Source organism: Ciconia boyciana, chromosome 10, assembly GCF_034638445.1.
Source record: "Ciconia boyciana chromosome 10, ASM3463844v1, whole genome shotgun sequence".
Classification (NCBI taxonomy): Eukaryota; Metazoa; Chordata; class Aves; order Ciconiiformes; family Ciconiidae; genus Ciconia; species Ciconia boyciana.
Window position 1 is genome coordinate 26,809,607 of NC_132943.1, and position 22,610 is coordinate 26,832,216.

General features: G+C 41.0%; 1 protein-coding gene across 1 annotated transcript in view; it reads right to left on the reverse strand.

The window, feature by feature from the left end:
* TTN (titin) overlaps window positions 1–22,610 on the reverse strand; it is a 245,382-nt gene that overhangs the window by 23,817 nt on the left and 198,955 nt on the right. The window contains exons 219-229 of the mRNA XM_072874311.1: window positions 22,067–22,264; window positions 21,686–21,982; window positions 20,973–21,560; window positions 20,577–20,879; window positions 3,354–20,459; window positions 2,741–3,037; window positions 2,050–2,637; window positions 1,659–1,961; window positions 1,213–1,509; window positions 461–748; window positions 74–373 (exon numbers count right to left, since the gene is read on the reverse strand). Coding sequence (XP_072730412.1) covers window positions 74–373; window positions 461–748; window positions 1,213–1,509; window positions 1,659–1,961; window positions 2,050–2,637; window positions 2,741–3,037; window positions 3,354–20,459; window positions 20,577–20,879; window positions 20,973–21,560; window positions 21,686–21,982; window positions 22,067–22,264 — 20,565 coding nt within the window. The remainder of the gene's footprint in view (window positions 1–73; window positions 374–460; window positions 749–1,212; window positions 1,510–1,658; window positions 1,962–2,049; window positions 2,638–2,740; window positions 3,038–3,353; window positions 20,460–20,576; window positions 20,880–20,972; window positions 21,561–21,685; window positions 21,983–22,066; window positions 22,265–22,610) is intronic.

The window sequence follows — 22,610 nt, forward strand, 5'->3', positions numbered from 1 at the left end:
CAGTAGATCAGTACTACTTATAAATAATACACAAAACAATTCAGTTGCATAATTTATTTTATGAGTTTCTTACCAAATGAATTTTTGGCTATAACGGGTTCAGACTCCAGTGGATCACCAATTCCAAACTTGTTCACACCACGGACACGGAACACATATTCATTTCCTTTGATGAGTTTTGTTGTGGTTATGATACACCCCTCCACTTTTTCAGAAATTAAGGACCATACAACCCGACTTGTCTCCCGCTTTTCAACAACATAGTGTGTTACGGGTGCACCACCATCATCTTCTGGTGGATCCCACATTATTGTAATCTTTTCAGCAGTGACTGTCTTAAACTGTATAGGTCCACTTGGGGGTCCTGGCTTGTCTGTGGAAGGCCAAAGAAAGAAAATGTTAAGTATTTATTACTGAATTATTGTTTAATAGTATAATACAGTCGTATCTCAAGACATACCAAGTATCTGTACTCTAACATGGGCTGATGCTGAACCCATGGCATTCTTCAATTTTAATTCATAGGTGCCACTGTTGAGTCGAGTTGCATCCTTGATGAGTATAGAAGCAAATTCTGTTGTGTTTTCAATAGACATTAGTGCACTGGTTTGTACCTCGCTGCCATTTTTGAACCATTCAATTGTGGGTATAGGCTTGCCTGATATGCCTAGTTTTAGCTTAACTGAAGTTCCTGCTTTATATTTCACCACTTCTGTATATTCTGGTGGCACATCAATTTCAGGTGCACCTTAAGAAGAAATAAGAAAAAGTTAAAAACTTACTTATTTTAGACTTGTATTTAATAAACCCCCAAATAATAGTACTTTATTTAAGCTAATAGGTACAGGCATTTTATAAATACAAATCAAAGTAAAGATAGCATGTATAACTTAACTTAAATCATAAACCTAGAACAAGTTAGGACTAATCCTACTGAGAAAAGTGTATAAATATAACCACTTTGGCAATGGGGCATGGGCAGACTTCTGTTGCTCAAAGAATAAAGATACTGTAAGACTTTAAAAATGCAGATACAGCCAAAGATGTTCATGACAATCATGCCTGAATAGCTCACAGTCATTCAAGCTTATTGAATCAATCACTGTAAACTACCCTTCCATATTTAAAAGACTATGGTTCTACAAAACAGTGCTGCCTTTAAGCTTCGTAGTACCACAAAATGGTACTATTATATCATTGCAAAACACTTACCGTATGTATCAACACATGTGATAGGACCCACAACATCTGAGGGATTACTAACGGAACCAACGGCATTCTTAGCAAAGACCCGGAATTCATACCGGGAATTCTGTGTCAGACCAGATACTGTGAACTGAGTCTCAATAACATTGGTGAAGCTAGCTTTTGTCCATCTGCCATCTGGAAGATCACGTTTTTCTACGATGTATCCGGTGATCTTGCTACCACCATCAAATGCTGGCTTCTGCCATGACAGAGTGATAGCAGTCTTGGAAATATCTGAGACACGAACGTTTCTTGGTGGTTCTGCAGTAGGAAACATAACAGTATTGCTAATGAATAACAGCTGTTTGGGATATTGGCTTACTTTACAGCACAGAATATCACGGGGCGGGGGGAGGAGAGGGAGCACTGCTTAAATGGCTGGGCTTCTTTATTTTCTAGGGAATACATACCACAAGCATCAATTGCAAGGACTGGATCAGAAGGATGGCTTGCTTTTCCAATGCCAGCTGCATTTTCTGCATAAACTCTAAATTCATAGATAAGGCCAGCGCTGATGGTAGTGACTTTGAAGTGAGTTGTGCGAATGAGGGTCTTGTTAGCCTTCTGCCATAATATGCTATTCCTGTCTTTTATTTCCAGGTGGTATCCAATGACTGCACTGCCACCATTAGTGACTGGTTCATGCCATCCAACAGTAATACTCTCTCGGGTGACATTTGTGACCCATGGTGTGGAAGGAGGGCCAGGGGTAGCTGAGAATATCAAAAGAAGTGATTAATTGTTAACAAAATTGTATTTTCAACATCAGGGCATTAAAACATCAAGAAGCATATTACTCACTGTAAGGAAGCTTGACAACCACACATTGTGAATCTATGTGATCGCTGATGCCAAAGCGGTTCTCAGCTTTGATGCGGAATTGGTATTCTTCTCCTGTTGTGAGCTTCATAACTTTGATAACAGTTCTAGCAACAGTTGCAGATACCTCAGACCAAGCAGCAGTACTTGTTTCTCTTTTCAGTACAATATAGTTGGTAACTTGACTTCCACCATCATAAGCTGGTGGCTGCCATCTGAGTGTTACACTCTCTTCAGTGATATCGCTAAGGACAACAGGACCAACAGGAGGACCTGGTCTATCCAGCACAACAATATTAACAAATGATTTTGTGGTGCCACTTGAGTTGGCAGCAGTAATGTCATATCTGCCAGCGTCAGCAGCCACACTTTCTTTAAGGTTAATGATGAGACTTTCTGCAGTGGTTTCTGTGTGAAATCTCATGGTAGGTTTCAGTGGAGCACCATCTCTAGACAATGTCACCTTTGGCACTGGTTTTCCAGAAACTGGAATTTCAACTTTCAGGTTTGATCCTGCTCGAATATATACAGTGTTATGAGGGAAGCCCTTCATGTCAATCTCGGGAGATTCTGAAAAAGAAAACATTTTCAAACCATTAAAAAATGTTCTCTCTTTTAAAATATGAATCCAATTTAATGTGTATCAACTTTTGCGTCATGTCAGGAAGCATACCTAATTGTTCTTTAACTGTAACAGGGAGAAGTAGTTCCTTAGGATCACTTAAACCAGCTTGGTTTTCTGCAGACACCCTGAAGAAATAGTCAGCATTCTCCTTAAGACCATGGACAACGTGATGAGTTGTCTTTACAACTGCACACTTAACCCATTTTTGCTGTCCTTTCTCAAGAGCTTCAATGAGGTAGCTCACAATTCTGCTTCCACCATCATGTTCTGGTTTTAGCCATGAAAGAGAAACACTGTCCTTTGTGACATTTGTGACTCCTAGTTTTTCTGGTGGGCTGGGTTTTTCTGAGAAAAAAAGTGCAACAGGTTAAGCAATACAGCAAGTATTTACTTTTTATATTAGCAATTACACAGGAATGCCATCTGGATTGACAAAATATGTTTTTAAATGAATTTGTATATTAGAAACATTTGAAATAATATGCAAGCAAAATTTAAAATTCAAGCTATTAGCTCTTTTTCATTTTTAAAAGCACAGACATACCTACCACAAAATTATCTTTTTTACTGTAAACAGATTTAACACTTTTTATATTATTTTGAAGTAACCATTTTAAAACACATATTGTTTTAAATAAATATTTTTCTTAGTAAAACATACCTGTTATTTTTGTTCCCTCCTTGGTCTCAGAAGGCACTCCAACACCATATTCATTTTCTCCAGAAACCCGGAAGTAGTAAATGGCGCCTTCTTGCAAGCCAGTCACTTTGTAGGACAGGCGATGACAATTGTTTGTCACAGTGACCCATGCTTTTTTGCTAGCTTCTCGTTTTTCAATTACATAGTTCTTTACAGGTGCTCCACCATCATTTTCAGGAACATCCCAAGATAACACAGCAGATTCTTTAGTTATGTCTTTTGCTGCAATATTAGATGGTGGGCCAGGGGTATCAAGAACTTTGACAATTAAAGTCAAGGTAGCAGTGTTCAGGATGTTTTGCAATGTTAATGTGTATTTTCCAGAATCGTTTCTTGTTGCTTTTTCAATAGTAAGAGATGTGCAAGTATCTGAAGTATCAATGCTTGCTCGTGTACGGAGATCAATGTCTGGTTTGTTCCACGTTACATTTGGGACTGGTTTGCCTCTGAAAGGAACAGTCATTGTGAATGATCCACCAGCCTTTACAATTAAAGTCTTCCTCATTTCACTGTCAATATCAAAGGCAGGTTCTTCTTCTCTTTCTTTTGCCACCTGAGGTTCCGAGACATCACTTGGTTCACTGACACCAATTTTGTTAATGGATTTCACTCTAAAGACATACTCAGAGCCTGATACTAATCCAGTTATGGTGTATTCTGTGCCTCTTAAGTTCTGAATAGCAGTTGTCCAGTCAGTTTCATCAGTTTTCTTGTATTCAACTGTGTATCCTGTTACTGGAGCACCTCCATCAAACAGTGGCTTTGTCCACCCAATTGTGATATTTGACCTTGTAGAATCCATAATCTTAGGTTTAGATGGAGGAGATGGCAAGAAGATGGGATCTTCTGCCCGAATCAATGGTGTGGTTTCACTTGGAAGACTGAGGCCAGCAGCATTTTCTGCGTAAACCCGGAATTCATATTCACATCCTTCACGGAGACCAGATGATTTCACTCTTAAATCATAAACTGGCTTTTTGTTTACACGAATCCATCTTAGGCTAGTTTTCTCACGCCTTTCAATGACATAGCCAGAGATCTCATTGCCTCCATCAGACTCAGGTCTTGCCCAGCACAGAGTTATTGAATCTTTGCTCACACTGGTGATCTCTAAAGATGTAGGTGGACTTGGAACTGTAAATGGGTCTAGGGCTTTGACAGCAACACTTTCTAGAGGCTCACCAGTGCCATATTTGTTAACTCCCATCACTCTGAAAATATACTCATTACCCTTCAGTAGTTTTGTCACTTTACAGGATGTTGTTCTAAGCTCTCCTTCACAAAGTGTCCATGCAATTCTGCTGGTCTCACGTTTTTCTACAATATAGTAATCAATATCTGCACCACCATTTTCCTGAGGGGGTCCCCATGATAAATGGCACTTTTCAGCAGTAAGGCCATTTATTTCTAATGGGCCTGCAGGTGGGCCAGGTCTATCAAGTACTTTGCAATTAATTGCCAAAGATCTTGTTCCTGCAACATTTTGTAATGTTAGTACATACTGTCCTGAATCACCTCGGATACAGTCCTTAATGGTTATTGCAGTAGTGTGATCTGTTGAGGCTATTTCAACTCTAGCTTTTCCTTCAAGCTCCTTGCCATCCTTTGTCCATGAAATCACTGGTATTGGCCGTCCTGCAATATCAGCATTGACTTTAAACACTTCTCCAGCTTTCACAACTACAACATCCCTGAATTTGGCATCCATCATAATTCTTGGAGCCTCTACATCATCTTTTACAGTCACAGGTCCAGTTGATTCAGATGGTTGACTGAAGAGTCCAGCAGCATTCTTTGCAATCACACGGAATTCATATCTCTGGTCTTCTGTAAGTCCACCTACATCAAAGTATGTTTCTTGCACATTAGTAAAATTACACTTTAGCCAGCGACCATCTGGTAGCTCTCTGCGTTCAACAATATATCCCGTTACTTTAGCTCCACCATCGTATTCTGGTTTAGTCCATTTCAGTGAGACAGATGTTCTTGTAATATTAGTAACTTCTGGTTGACCAGGAGGATCACATGGATCTCTTGCAGCAACTGGTTCACATGATTTACTGCATTTGCCTATTCCGGCAATGTTTTCAGCATACACACGATATTCATACAACAGTCCTTCATCAAGACCTGTAACTTTCATTTGCGTATCAGGTATAAGGCTCTTGTTGACTTTTGTCCAAAGAATGCTGCTTCTTTCTTTACGCTCCAAGTGATATCCTAGTACTCTGCTACCTCCATCATTAACTGGTACCTGCCAAGTTACAATCATGAAAACTTTAGTTGCATGTGTCACATGAGGAGTTCCAGGTGGTCCCGGAGGCTTAAATGGATACTCTGCCACAACAGAAGGAGAATTAGTGTAAGTGCTTTTCCCGTAGCGGTTTTCTGCACAAATACGGAACTGATATTCAGAACCAGTGGTGAGTCGAGATACTTTAACTGATGTCCTTGCAACTGCTGCAGATACTACATTCCATGTTGTTGTGGTAGTTTCTCGCTTCTCCACAATGTAATTGCTAATATGGCACCCACCGTCATATGCTGGAGGTTTCCAAGACAGAGTTACACTATCAGCACTAACTTCATCAATATGCACATCAGTTGGTGGTCCTGGTCTGTCAAGGACAACTACAGTTAAAGAAGCTGTTGTTGATCCGGCAGTATTTGAAAGATGTAATTCATAATGTCCCAAATCTTCATTTGAAGCTTCCTTGATGGACAGTGAAGTTGAAGTCTTTGATGTCTGAACATTTACCCTGGTTGTCTCTTTTAAGGGATTCCCATCCTTCTTCCAGCTAACGGTTGGAAGAGGTCGCCCTCTGAATGGCACATCAATCTTAAGATCATCTCCAGCTTTCACAGTGAATGTGTTGAAAAGGAGTTCAGCAGATGGCTGGATTTCAATATCTTTTGCAATGACTGGGACACCAAGTTCCCTTGGATCACTTTTTCCTTTTTCATTAACAGCAATCACTCTGAAGCTGTACTCTTCTCCCATACTTAAGCCTGTTATTGTTGCTTCTAATGTTTTCACCTGTGTACATGCACTCCATTTTATACTTCCTTTAGTTTGCATTTCTACTATATAACCAGTAATTTTACTGCCACCATCGCTCTCTGGCTTTTCCCATTTAATTGAAGCAGAGTTGCGAGTCACATCAACAAGAATGACCTTTGCAGGTGGAGAAGGTGGTTCAGAAACTTTAATTGGGTCAGGTGTTTCTGCTGGTAATCCAACCCCATATTCATTTACAGCTAGAACACGGAAGTAATAACTACATCCTTCTTGTAGTTGAGTAATTTTGAAGGAATTCTTAGTGCAGTTGTTTGTAATTGTGGCATATGTCTTTCTTGTGGATTCTCGCTTTTCAACTACATAGTTGGTAATTTTAGCTCCACCATCAATAAGTGGCGGTTCCCAGGCTAATGTTACAAAGTCTTTCTTCACTTCTCTGATCGTCAGGTTTATAGGTGCACTAGGTGTATCAAGCACTCTGACATTAACAAAAGCTGATTTTTTGCCACTGTTGTTCTCTAAAGTAAGATTGTATCTACCACTATCAAATCTATTCACATTGTCAATGACCAGCATTGTATAGGAACTGGTGACTTCAATCTGAGCTCGCTCACTAATTGTTCCTTCTGCTTTCTCCCATTTAACTTCAGGCTCAGGTCTTCCTTTGATGGTAACAAACAGGCGTAATGTACCACTAGCACGTACAGTGACTACTTTTCTGAGATCTGCATCAAGTTCAATTTCAGGAGGTTCAATCTTGTCTGCTGCTATGACTGTACCAGGTATAGTAGCAGGTTCTCCTACTCCTTCTGAGTTGATGGCACAGATGCGGAAGTTATACTCCTGGTTCTCTTTAAGTTTTGTTACTGTGAACTGTTTTGCTTGTAGGCCTGTTGGTGGGGTGCAGGTAGTCCATTCATCAGCAGCAGCTTCTTTTACTTCTACTACATATCCCTTAACTGGAGCACCGCCATCGTAAATGGGCTTACTCCAGGCAAGGGAAACTGATGACCTGGAAGTGTCTGTAACCTTTGGATTGCTTGGTGGACCTGGTGGATATAATACATCACAAGCACGATAGAAAATGGATGGCTCACTGGGTTCCCCTACCCCTGCAGCATTTTCAGCAGAAACTCTAAATTCATAGAAATGCCCATCGGTAAGACCCGTTACTCTGAATCGCAAGTCTGTCAGCCTTTTCTTATTGCATTTGGTCCACCGGATACCATCTTTGTCTCGTTTTTCAAGTATGTAACCTTCAATTTCAGCTCCCCCATTGTCTTCTGGGCGACCCCATGTTACCACCATAGAATCTTTTGTGATTACTGAAACTTCAGGTGTTGAAGGAGGACCAGGGGGTTTGTATGGATTACGAGCCACAATTGGCTCAGATTCCAAGGGTTCTCCAGTTCCATATTTGTTCACTGCCATTACACGGAAAATGTACTCATTGCCAGCAAGGAGTCTGGTTACTTTGTGGTTAAGAGCCTGCACGTCTGTTGCTACTTGTGTCCATGAAAGCCTGCTTGTCTCTCTCTTCTCAATGATATAATGTGAGATACTAGAACCACCATCATGTAAAGGTGGAGCCCATGCCAAGTAGCATTTTTCTGCAGTGACACCTGTAACCTTCAAAGGTCCTTCTGGAGGTCCTGGCCTGTCAAGCACTTTTACAGTGATCGGTATAGATTTTGTGCCACCAACATTTCTGAGGTTAAGAGTATAGTGACCTCCGTCTACTCTTATACAGTCTTTGACAGTAAGAGTTGTTTTCTGAATGGTAGATTTAATTTCCATTCTTGCAGTTGCTTCTTCAAGGTCTTTACCATCTTTTGACCATGTAATGTCAGGAATAGGTTTGCCATGGATATCAGCTTCAAGAACAAAGGTTTCTCCAGCATGAACAACAATGACATCTTTGTATTTAGGATCCAGTGAAGCCCCTGGTGCTTCAATTTCATCTCTGGCAGTAATGGGCCCTGTACTTTCTGATGGTTCACTCAAGCAACCTGCTGCATTTCTTGCAATTACTCTAAATTCATATCGTTGGTCTTCAACAAGACCACTTACTGTAAATTCTGTTTCCAACACATTTGTAAAGCTGGCTTTCATCCAGCGACCATCTGGTAGTTCTTTCTTTTCTACAATATATCCAGTTATTTTGCTTCCACCATCATATTCTGGTTTTTTCCACTTCAGTGTGATATTATTTCTGGTAACAACAATGGCCTCTGGGCGGCCAGGTGGGTCACAAGGATCTCGGGCAACATACAATTCTGATACTTTGCTGACTTTGCCAATGCCAACAATGTTTTCAGCAGAAACTCTGAACTCATATTCAAGACCTTCTTCAAGGCCATCTGTTTTATATTTGGTATCTGCAATGAGTGACTTGTTCTGTTTTGTCCAAAGAATGCTGTTCTTATCTTTACGTTCAAGATGGTAGCCAAGAACTTTGCTTCCTCCATCATTAACTGGTTCATGCCATTGTACGATCATATGGTCCTTGGAAGCTGCTGTTACAAATGGGGTTCCAGGTGGCCCAGGTACCTTGTAAGGGTATTGCACAACAACTGGTTTAGAATCCAAAGGAGAGCTCTTCCCATATCTATTTTCAGCAGAAATCCTGAACTGGTATTCAGAACCCGTTTTAAGCTTTGTTGCTTTGATAGTTGTTCTTGCAACAGTTGCTGAGACAATGTTCCATGTGGTAGTGCTTGTGTCACGCTTTTCTACTATATAGTTACTTATCTGACAGCCACCAGTATAATCAGGTGGATCCCATGATAAAACAACGAAGTCTGCGCTAACTTCATCAAAGCGGACAGGTCCTCGTGGTGGGCCAGGCTTTTCCAGCACAATTATGCTCAGGTGCTCTGTCGCTGTACCTGCTGTGTTTGTTGCTGTTACTGTGTATTTACCAAAGTCTTCCTTGTTGCTTTCTTTAATATGTAAGATAGTTGATGTTGATGTATCCTCAATATGTAATCTGGTTGTCTGTTTCAGTGGCTGCTCATCTTTTGTCCAAGTAATAGTAGGTTTAGGTCTACCTATAAATGGTACTTCTACCTTCAGATCTTCTCCAGCCTGTACACTGTATGTATTAAACATCAGTTTGAAACTTGGCTCAATTGTCAAGTCTTTAGCTATCACAGGAATTCCAAGTGCTCTGGGATCACTTTTCCCTTTTTCATTGTAGGCAATCACATGAAATTGATATTCCTGTCCTGGACTCAAACCAGACACAACAGCATTGCATGTTTTGGTCTCACTAACAACACTCCATTTTTCTGTTCCTTTAGGCAGCATTTCAACAATGTATCCCAAAATTCTGCTACCTCCATCATGTTCAGGTTTTTCCCATGTAAGTGATGCACTTCTCTGAGTCACATCGGTGAGTGTTACTTTCCCAGGAGGCAGAGGTGGCTCTGAGGCTTTGACAGCATCCGTGGTTTCAGCTGGAACACCAATTCCAAATTCATTTTCAGCCATAACTCTGAAGTAATAAATTGCTCCTTCTGTAAGATTTTCAACTTTAAAACTTGTCTTGCCACACTTAGCACTTACATTTGCAAATGCCTTCCTGGTTGACTCACGCTTGTCTATTACATAGTTCTTTACCTTTGCACCACCATCAATAATGGGTGGTTCCCAAGATAATACAGCAGAATCCTTCTTTATATCCTTTACCACTAAGTTTTGTGGTGGTCCTGGTGTGTCCAAGACTTTTACTGTAACAAATGCAGATTTAGTACCACTGCTGTTCTCCAACTTAAGAATGTACTTTCCAGCATCATTTCTATCACAGTTGTCAATTGAAAGTTGTGTGTAGTTTATGCCTTTATCAATCTGAACTTTTTCTGTGAATTCACCTTCTTCTCGAGACCACATGATGTCAGGTGTTGGTCGTCCCCTGAATGGTATGTGAATCCTAGCAGACCCGCCAGCTCTAACCACTATCCCTTTCCTTAGCTCTGAATCAATATCAAGTTCTGGAGCTTCAAGTTTGTCTTCTGGTTTAACAGTACCAGGAACTGATGCAGCCTCTCCTACACCAACCTTGTTGAGGGCACACACTCGTAGTTTATATTCTTGATGTTCAGTAAGCTTTTTGATTTCAAATCGAGTGGCACGTACACCTGTCTGTGGAGTAACAAGTGACCATTCATCTTCATCTGCTTTACAGATTTCTACAAGGTATCCCTGGATTTCACAACCACCATCATAAATAGGTTTACTCCAACCAAGTGTAACTGAACTTTTGGTGGTATCCACAACATGGGCGTTTGTAGGTGGGCCAGGCTTGAACATGGGGTCACAAGCTTTAAAGTAAGGAGAAACTTGGCTTGGTTCACCCATTCCAGCAGCATTTTCAGCAGAAACTCTGAATTCATATTCATGATCCTCTGTTAAACCTGTAACTCTTAATCGCAAATCTGTAATTCGGCGTTTATTGCATTTGATCCATCTGATGCCCGCTCGGTCTCTCTTTTCTACAATGTAACCTATGATTTCACTACCTCCATCACTATCTGGCCGGCTCCAGCAGACAGTCATAGAATCCTTTGTGATGTTGGTAATTTCCAAGGCCTTTGGTGGTCCAGGAACCACAAATGGATTTTTCATCATTACTGGCGCAGATTCTAATGGCTCACCAACCCCATATTTGTTAACTGCCATAATACGGAAAACATATTCATTTCCTTCCAAGAGTTTTGTTACTTTCAGCATTGTAGGTAAAACCTCTGAAGCAACAACAGTCCATGCTAGGCGACTAGTTTCTCTCTTCTCTACAATATAATGAGAAATATCACTGCCACCATCATGAAGAGGAGGAGCCCATGCCAGTGCACATTTTTCAGCTGTAACTCCTGTCACTTGGACTGGGCCCTGTGGAGGTCCTGGCCTGTCCAGGACTTTTACGTTTACTGGTACTGTCTTTGTTCCTGCAACATTAGAGGCTTCTAAAATGTACTGTCCACCATCAACTCTAATAGCATCTTTTACAATTATTAATGCACTGAAATCTGTGTTCCTTATTTCATATCTAGCAGTTTCCTCAAGCTCTTTATCTCCTTTGTACCACTTAATGGTTGGTAGTGGCTTTCCATGAACATCAGCCTCAAGTCTGAATGTTTCACCAGCATTTACAACAATTGTGTCTTTGTACTTTGGATCCATTGAAATTCGTGGAAGTTCAACTTCATCCCTTGCTGTTATTGGTCCTGTACTGTCAGAAGGTTTGCTTATTGCACCTGCAGCATTCTTTGCAATTACTCTGAATTCGTATCTTTGGTCTTCAGTAAGCCCTGTTACAGTGAACTGAGTTTCAATGATATTTGTGAAGCTAGCTTTCATCCAGCGACCATCTGGTAAGTCACGTTTCTCCACAATATAACCAGTAATCTTACTTCCACCATCATATTCTGGTTTGGTCCACTGTAGAGTAATAGAGCTTCTTTTTATTATTATAGCTTCTGGGCAACCTGGAGGATCACATGGGTCACGAGCTACATAGCACTCAGAAACTTTACTTGTTTTGCCTACACCAACAATATTTTCTGCAGAAACTCGAAACTCATATTCAATTCCTTCTTCAAGGTTAGTTGTCTTAAAACTTGTGTCCTGAATAATAGTTTTGTTCACTTTAGCCCATAAAATGCTGTTTTTCTCCTTTCTCTCGAGATGGTAGCCCAACACTCTACTGCCACCATCATTTATGGGCTCATGCCACTGTACAACCATGGAGTCTTTTGTAACCGTTGTAACAAAAGGTGTGCCAGGAGGTCCTGGTTCCTTGTAGGGGTACTGTGCTACAACTGGCGCAGATTCCAATGCAAAGCTCTGCCCATATCTGTTCTCAGCAAATATTCTGAACTGGTATTCTGAACCAGTTTTCAGTTTAGTCACTTTCAGTGTAGTTCTTGCAACAGTAGCTGAAACTGTTTCCCATACAGTGGTTGTTGTATCTCTCTTGTGGACAACATAGTTCGTGATTTGGCAGCCGCCTGTGTACGCTGGGGGATTCCATGATAGAGTAATACTTTCTGCACTTATTTCATCAAACTTCACAGGTCCTACCGGAGGGTCAGGTTTGTCTAGAGTTATAATTTCAACAGAGGCAGACTTTTGCCCAACAACATTAGCCACAGTGATTTCATAAGTGCCACTGTCTTCTTTGCTAGTTTCTTTAATATTCAATATAGTGAGATCAGTCAAATCACTAACATTGACTCTTGTCGTCTGCCTTAGTGGCTGGCCATCTTTTACCCAGGTAACAGTTGGTTTAGGTCGACCTGCAATTGGTACTTCTACTTTCAGATCTTGTCCCACTTGGATACTATAACTGTGAAAAGCAGGTCTTACATCAGGTTCAATCACCAGGTCTTTGGCAACTATTGGAACTGCAAGTGCTCTAGGATCACTCTTACCCTTTTCATTTACAGCCATTACTCTAAAAAGATATTCTTCCCCTTGAGTTAGGTTGGTAATAACCGCTTCAAGTGTTTTTACACGAGCACACTCTGACCACTTCTCACTACCCTTTGCTTGCATTTCAACAATGTATTGTATGATTTTGCTGCCACCATCATGCTCAGGTTTTGCCCAACTTAGCGAGACACTGTTTCTCGTGACATCATCCACTGTTATTTTCCCAGGAGGCTGTGGAACTTCAGCAACTTTAATTGGGTCACTGGTTTCTGCAGGGAGGCCAATTCCGTATTCATTCTCAGCAGAAATTCTAAAGAAGTAATAGCAGCCCTCCTGAAGTTGATCTACTTTCCATGAAGTCTTGTGGCAGTTTGTTACAACAGCTGCATATGCCTTTCTTGTTGCTTCACGCTTTTCAATAATGTAATTCTTTATTTTAGCTCCACCATCCAAGAGAGGAGGCTCCCATGAAAGTGAAACAGAGTCTTTAGTGATCTCTCTGATTTTTAAATTAACAGGTGCACTTGGGGTATCCAGTACTCTTACACTGACAAAGGCAGACTTCGTTCCACTGCTATTTTCTAAAGTCAGAGTATACTTTCCAGTATCAAATCTGTTAACATTATCTAGAACAAGGGAAGTAAAGCTGCTAGTGGTATCAATAATAGCTGCCTCTCTGATCTCACCATCCATTTTACCCCATTTTACTTCAGGTGTTGGACGACCTCTGATGGGAACAAACAGCCTTAAGGAACCTCCTGCCCTCACATTTACAATCTTCCTTAATTCCATGTCAAGGTCAAGGTCTGGTGCCTCCATCTTTTCTTCCACAATAACAGAACCAGGAACATCTGCATGTTCTCCAACTCCTGCTTTATTAACTGCACATATGCGGAATTTGTATTCATGTTTTTCCACTAATTTTTCTACTTCCATGTGAGTATTCTTAATTCCAGTTGGAGGGGTACAAATTGCCCATTCACCATCACTTACATCGCATTTTTCCACAATGTATCCCTGAATTTCAGAGCCACCATCATAGATAGGTTTACCCCATGAAAGGAAAACTGAAGATCTTGTAACATCTACAACTTTAGGATTATTGGGTGGACCTGGCTTGTAAATAGGATCACACGCTTTGTAGTAAGTGGAAGGTGGGCTTGGTTCGCTAAGACCAGCAGCATTTTCAGCTGAAACTTTGTACTCATAATCATGATTTTCTATAAGCCCAGTCACTCTGTATCGCAGTTCACTTATCAGGCGTTTGTTACATCTTGTCCAGCGAATGCCTTCCTTATCTCGTTTTTCAAGGACGTAGCCTAGGATTTCACTACCGCCATCTGAGGCTGGCCTTTCCCATACAACTATCATAGAATCCTTGGTAATGGCTGTGACTTCTGGTGCCTTCGGTGGAAGTGGCACTACAAATGGGTTCTTTGCGATTACTGGTTCGGACTCAAGAGGTTCACCAATGCCGTATTTATTTACCGCCATGATGCGGAAAACATATTCATTTCCTTCTAAAAGTTTTGTAACTTTGCAATTTAGGGTTTGCACATTTGAATCAACGACTGTCCACACCAAGCGACTGGTTTCCCTCTTTTCTACAACGTAGTGTGAAATATCGCTACCACCATCTTGTAGCGGAGGTTTCCATGACAGCATGCATTTTTCAGCAGTAACACCGGTAATCTCAACAGGTCCTTCTGGTGGTCCAGGTCTATCAAGAACTTTGACATTAACAGGAACTTTCTTTTCACCCGCAACATTCTTTGCCAGTAGTACATACTGACCACTGTCAACTCTAACGGCTTCCTTCACACTAAGGCTTGTTGCAAAATCAGTACTTTTTATTTCCATACGGGCAGTGTTTGTCAGCTCACGATCGCCTTTTAACCACTGAATGGAAGGTATTGGTTTGCCATGAACATCAGCGTCAAGCTTGAATGACTCACCAGCATGCACTACAATAGTGTCTTTGTATTTTGGATCCATACTGATATGAGGTGGTTCTACTTCATCTCTTGCTGTAATTGCCCCTGAGCTCTCAGATGGTTCACTGAAAACACCTGCAGCATTTCGTGCTATAACACGGAACTCATATCTCTGGTTTTCAACTAGACCAGTTACTTCAAATTGGGTATCAATTACATTTGTAAAGCTTGCTTTCATCCAACGACCATCAGGCAACTCCTTCTTTTCAACAACATAGCCTGTGATCTTACTTCCACCATCATATACAGGTTTCTTCCACTGAAGTGTTACTGAGCTTCTTGTGACAATTATAGGTTCTGGACGACCTGGAGGGTCACATGGGTCATGTGCAGTATAGCATTCAGATGCTCTACTTGCCTTTCCAATGCCCACTATGTTTTCTGCATAAACTCTGAACTCATATTCAAGGCCTTCCTCAAGGCCAGTTGTCTTAAATTTGGTATCTGGAATAGGGGTTTTATTCAGTTTAGCCCACAAAATGCTGTTTCTTTCTTTGCGCTCCAAGTGATATCCAATGATCTTGCTACCACCATCATTGACTGGTTCATTCCATTGTACCACCATGCTGTCTTTTGAGATATTTGTTACAAAAGGTGTTCCAGGTGGACCAGGAACTTTAAATGGGTATTGAGCTATGATTGGCTCTGAAGTGAGATAGGTACTCTTCCCGTATCTGTTCTCAGCTGCGATTCTGAATTGATATTCACAGCCAGTCTTTAATCGACATGCTTTTATAGTTGTTCTTGCAACAGTAGCTGACACAATCTGCCAAGTAGTGGTGGAAGTGTCTCTTTTTTCTACAATGTAATTATTGATAGAGCTACCACCATCATACTTGGGTGGTTCCCAGGAAATAGTAATACTATCTGCTGTTACTTCATCTACTTTCACTGGTCCGGTTGGAGGTCCTGGTTTGTCAAGGACAACAATATTTAGGGTCTCTGTTGCTTCACCTGCAGAGTTTGTAAGTTTAACTAAATATGTCCCCACATCTTCTCTGCATGCTTCTTTAATTGTTAATACTGTGTTATTTTCTGAACTTTCTGCATTTACTCTTGTAGTCTGCCTCAGTGCCACATTATCTTTATGCCAAAACACTGCTGGTTTGGGTCGACCAACAAAAGGAACATCAACCTTTAAGTCCTCTCCTGCTAGAACACTGAAAGTAGTAAACAGTAGTTTGAAAGCTGGTGGAATCACAAGATCTTTTGCAACAACTGGTATACCCAGCTGGCGAGGATCACTGATACCTTTCTCATTCTGAGCTGAAACACGGAAGGTGTATTCTTCACCTTGGATCAATCCTGTGACAGTGGCTTCAGTAACTTTTACTGTAGCACAAGTTGACCACTTTTCACTGCCTTTGCTTTGCATTTCTACAATGTAGCCCAGAATTCTGCTACCACCATCATGTTCAGGTTTTTCCCAAGATAAGGATACGCTATTTCTTGTCACATCCAACAAAGTTATTTTCCCTGGTGGAAGTGGTCTTTCTGATACTTTTACAGATTCTGAAGTTTCAACTGGAAGGCCTATTCCATACTCATTTTCAGCTAGGACTCTGAAGTAGTAGTTGCAGCCTTCTTGTAGTGAATCAACTTTCCAGCTCGTCTTGTGGCAATTGGCATTAACAGTTGAATAAGCTTTTCTCGTTGATTCACGCTTTTCAACAATGTAATTTTTTATTTTAGAGCCACCATCTATGAGAGGAGGCTCCCATGTGAGTGTAACTGATGATTTTGTAACCTCTTTTATTTTTAAATCTTGAGGTGCCCCTGGGGTATCAAGAACTCTGACATTCACAAATGCTGACTTACTACCTGAGCTGTTTTCGATTGTCAGTATGTATTTGCCACTATCAAATCTGTTTACGTTTTCAACAATAAGTAGAGTATAAGAGCTTGTTGATTCAATGCTTGCTCTATCCAAAGATTCCCCATGTTCTCTTGTCCATTTTACTTCAGGTGCTGGTCTTCCTTTAATTGGGACGAAGAGCCTTAAAGTACAGCAGGCTCTAATAGTGACAACTTTACGTAGTTCTGCATCAAGTTCAATCTCTGGAGGTAGCATTCTTTCTTCAGCTTTTGGAGTTCCAGGAACAAGAGCAGGTTCTCCAAGACCTTCAGCGTTCATAGCATATATCCGTATTTTATACTCTTGATTTTCTTTCAGGTCAGTGATGGTAAAAGAAGTGGCCTTTAGACCTACTGGTGGAGTTACAATCTTCCACTCGTCTTCTTCAGGTAGTGCGATCTCAACCATGTAACCTGTGATCTCTGAACCACCATCATATATTGGTTTGTTCCATGCTATTGTAATTGAGGACTTGCTGCTATCCAAAACACGAGGATTACCTGGGGGACCAGGCTTAAATACAGTATCACAAGCTTTATAGAATGGACTGGTTGGGCTTGGCTCACTGACTCCAGCAGCATTTTCAGCCATGACTCTGTATTCATATTCATGGCCTTCTGTCAGTCCAGACACTTTATAACGTAAGTCAGTAACAGCCCGTTTGTTACATTTCACCCACCGTAGACCAGCCCTGTCTCGACGTTCCACAATATAGTTAGTTATTGGGCTCCCACCATCAGAATCAGGATGGCCCCAACAGACAATCATAGAATCTTTTGTAATTGCTGTAACTTCAGGTGTTTTAGGTGGATCAGGTGGCACATATGGATTTACCGCAAGAACGGGCTCTGATTCCAGAGGCTCACCAATTCCGTATTTGTTAACAGCCATAACACGGAACACGTACTCATTGCCCTTCAACAGCTTAGTAACCTTCAGTTTAGTTAATGGAACTTCTGTGGCTACAGCTGTCCATGCCAATCTACTGGTTTCACGTTTTTCAACGACGTAATGGTCAATCTTTGCTCCTCCATCATCCAGGGGAGGTAGCCATGACAGCAGACATTTTTCTGCAGTGACTTCAGAGACAGCCAAAGGCCCTTCTGGGGGACCAGGTCTATCAAGAACTTTAACACTGAAGATATGCTTGGCAAAGCCACCAGGATTTGTTGCAGTAAGTGTATAGGCACCGCCATCTCTTCTTGAAGAATCTTTATTGATAAGAACAGTAGAGAAATCTGCTATTTTTATTTCTAATTTTGCCGTGTCTTCAAGTTCTTTTTCTCCTTTTGTCCATGTCATAGTTGGTGGAGGGCGACCTGAAACATCAGCCTCAAGTCTGAAAACTTCACCTGCTTTCAGCACTAATGTGTCTTTGTATTTAGCATCCACCCTTATCTTTGGTGCTTCAATGTCATCTCTACAAGTTATTGCATCTGACGGTTCAGAGGGCTGACTAACAGCCCCACCAGCATTCCTAGCAATCACACGGAATTCATAGGCAGCATCTTCTGTCAAACCACTTACAGTGAATTCGGTCTCTAGTATATTGCTGAAATTAGCCTTCAGCCAACGGCCATTAGGAAGGTCTCTTTTTTCAACAGTGTATCCAGTTATCTTAAAACCTCCATTATATTCTGGTTTAGTCCACTTCAGTGTAACTGCATGTCTTGTAATGTTCAGAGGTATCGGCTTACCAGGTGGATCTATTGGGTCTAGGGCAAACACAGGCTCAGACGGTTTGCTTGGCTTACTCTTCCCAGCCAGATTTTCTGCTATAACACGGAATTCATATGCAATGCCATCGGTAAGTCCAGTTGATTTAAAGATATTCCCTGATACCAGCATTTTACTTACAGTCTGCCAAAGAATGCTATTGCGTTCTTTTCTTTCAACGTGATATCCCAGAATTGGGCTTCCACCATCAGTAACTGGCTCATTCCAGCTAATGGTCATGGTTTCTTTAGTGACTGCAATCACCTGAGGAGTGCCAGGAGGCCCAGGTACCTTAAATGGGTAGTTGGCAACTACAGACTCTGAAATAATGGCTGGACCAATTCCATATCTGTTTTGAGCTTTAACACGGAACTGATACTCAACTCCAGTAGTAAGACGAGTGGCTTTAAATGTGGTACGTATCACTGTGGTTGCCAATTCAGTCCATGTGGTACTGTCAGTTTGACGCATTTCTACAACATAGTTACTTATTGGTACACCACCATCATTCAAAGGAGGCTCCCATGAGAATGTTAGAAAGTCAGATGAAATTTCATCAAATTTGATTGGTCCAGTAGGAGGTCCAGGTATGTCATGAACCTGAACTGTGATTACTTCACTAACTTCTCCAACAATATTTTTGGCTGACAATGGATATTGACCACTATCACTTCGTTTACACTCATTGATGGTTAATATGGTTGCAGTTGCAGTATTTTCATAATTTACCCTTTGTGTTTGCTTAAGTATCTGGTCTTCTTTCTTCCAAGTCACAGTAGGCCTTGGACGACCGAGCACAGGGATTTCAATCTTGATATTGTCACCTGCTTTGGCAATGACTGTTTTCTGGTAGATACCACGGAGGTCAAACTCCGGTAGCATCGTTTGCTCCTTGATAATAACTGGCCTGCTTTCTCTTGGGGCACTTCTTCCAGCACTGTTAACTGCCATAACCTGGAAAGTATACTCTTCATTTTCAGTTAGATTCTTTACTACACAGTCCAACGTTTTTACAGTGGTGATGTGTGCCCACTGGTTGGTTCCTTTTCTCTGTGCTTCAATTACATACCCAGTGATCTTGCTGCCACCATCATGTTCTGGTTTTGGCCAAGCCAGGCTAACTGAGTTCCGTGTTACATCCATAATATTAAGGCTCTCAGGTGGGGATGGTGCCTCAGAAGCTCTTACTGGTTCTGCAGTTTCAGCTGGTTCACCAATACCGTACTCATTTTCAGCCAGCACTCTGAAATAGTATTCACACCCCTCAGCCAAATTAGGAATCCTGAAGGAACACTTCTGGCAGTTGGTTGTGACTGTTGAATATGCTTTCCGAGTTGATTCACGTTTCTCGACAATATAGTTTGTTATACGTGAACCACCATCTATCAGAGGCATATCCCATTGGAGGGTGATGCTGTCTTTGGTTATTTCTCTAGGCTTAAGGTTTATTGGCGGACCTGGTGTATCCAAGACTTTTACATTTACAAAGCCAGTCTTCTTACCAGCAGCATTTTCAAGAGTCATTACGTATTTTCCTGCATCGTATCTGGTGCACTCTGTGACAATCAAGAGTGTAAAAGAGTCTGTATTTTCAATACTGGCACGTCCTTTGAGTGAAACATCATCTTTTGTCCATGTAACTTCTGGAGTTGGACGTCCTTTAATTGGCACAAAAATCCGAATAGTTAATCCAGCTCTAACAACAAGCGTTCTTCTTAGCTCAGCGTCTAATTCAAAGTCAGGAATCTCTTCCCTGTCTTTGATTTCCACACTTGGAATTATTGCTGGTTCACCGACACCTGCAGCATTCATGGCAGAGATTCTGAAATTGTATTTGGCTCCTGTCTGCAGATGAGCAACAACAAACTGAGTGATTCTTAAAGCAGTTCCTGTCGTGTCTTTTACCCATTCTTCTTCTCCTTCCTTTTGATGCTCTACTATATAGCCAATGATGTCAAGACCACCATCATAGTGAGGCTTGCCCCAGGCTAAAGATGCACTTGTCTTTGTAGTATCAGTCACTCTTGGATTTGCAGGTGGACCTGGTGGGTCTGAAAAGTGAGGAAAAGATAAAACATTACATTACAGAGAAAGTCACTCTTACGCTGTCTGAATGTGCTCCCTGCCCATCCCACCCAGTCTCAAAAAAGAAAAGGCATGACACTAACATGCAACATCCTTGCAGATGACTGAGTTTGAAGCATCACTTGGTGGTCCAACTCCTGCTCTATTTTCTGCACTGACACGGAATTCATATTCATTTCCTTCCAGGAGACCAGTTACTTTGCATCTAAGATCTGAAACTGGTTTCTTTGTTGCTCTGACCCATCTTAAACCCTTCTTTTCTCTTCGCTCCACATAGTAACCTGTGATTTCACTTCCACCATCATCTACCGGCCTTTTCCAGGTAACCGTAACAGTATTTTTAGTCACATTTGTTACTTCTGGTTTTCCAGGAGGGCCTGGGGGACCTGATAAGGAAGAGAAAAGTACAGTTAAAACAAAAATGAAGTCTTCAGAGATTAATAAAAACACACTGGAACTTCTTAGCTTGTTCTACGTACCAAATCTATCCACCATTTTAACTGGTTCTGATTGTACTGGTTCACCCTTGCCGTATTGATTTACTGCTGAGACACGGAAAACATATTCATTTCCTTGAATGAGCTTGCTAACAACATGCCTACAGCTTTCAATATTTTCAGCGACCAATGTCCAGAGCAGTCGGCTAGTTTCTCTCTTTTCTAGAACATATGATTTGACTGGTGATCCACCATCTTCTGCAGGAGGTGACCATGTAAGAGTAGCTTTTTCTGCTGAAACATTGCTGATCTCAATAGGCCCTGGAGGTCCTGGAACATCTAAAACTTTCACATGTACGCTCTCCTGCTTAGTGCCAAAAGGATTGGTTGCAGTTATTGTGTATTCTCCAGAATCTTTTCTGGCTGCGTATTTGACAGTTAGAGTAGAAGAAGTTGGTGTGGTTTCAATGTGCACAAGCTCTGAAGGTCTAAAATCTTTTCCAGCTTTTGACCAGGCTGAAGTTGGAGGTGGTTTGCCACGGATACTAATAGCAGATACTGTAATAGTGTCTCCTGCTTTTACCGTTAAACCTTCCTTCAAAGTAGGATCGATAACAATGCTTGGTGCCTCTGTCAAAACAAACAAACAAACAACCCCCCCCGATTGTTATAACAAGAACACAGGGGGAAAAAAAAAGAGGATTTGGTATTAATTATTCAAATAAAATTCTACATTTTTAATGCCATCTACATACCATACTCATCCTTGCATATTATGGTTTCTGTGGGTTCAGATGGAGGACTGATAGCTCCAGCAGTGTTCTTTGCTCTAATTCTGAACTCATATTTGGAGCCTTCAATGAGGTCAGTTACAGTAAATGCACAGTCTGGAACATTCACGTGATTAGCTTTTGTCCAAGTCTTTGAGGGTAAATCACGCTTTTCAACAATATAGCCAGTTAACTTATGTCCACCGTCATATTTTGGTTCTGTCCAAATGAGTGTTACTGAGTTCCTAGTTACATTGATAACTTCAGGTTTCCCAGGGGGATCTAGAAGAAAAAATAATAAATAGTGGTCAAACAAAAGTTATTTCAAATTTCAGAATTTTCCTTTTTATTCTCCTGATGACTCACCAATAGGATCAAGGGCCACAACTGGTTCAGATGGCAGACTTGGTTTACCTACTCCAGCCATATTGATTGCCATTACTCTGAATTCATATTCCAGACCTTCAGTTAACCCTGTCACTCTGAAATCTTTCATTCTTATTGGTGTTTTATTTGCTCTTTTCCACAGAAGACTATTTCTTTCTTTGACTTCAATGTGATAACCTAGAAGATAAGTGGTGAGATGAAAGTATGAGTAGTTTTCTAGAAATCTTCATTTCTCATAGCATTGTGAAACATCATACTGCCTGTATGGCATGTCACATAGGCATTGTGCAAGAGGAACACTGAAAACTAGATTAAGAAATGGATGTGGACATACATTACAGATGTATGTAATTGCAATGAGATGTTTGTAAATGTAAATTGCTAATTTTATAGGCCCAAGTAATGTAACATATAGGTGAGATTGTTTTTATTTCTTTAGATATTTTGGCTCTGTGCAAAAATATTGTTTCTCAGTTAGTCTTTTCCCAACTTTTAAGTTAAATTTTTTTAAAAGTTCATCATA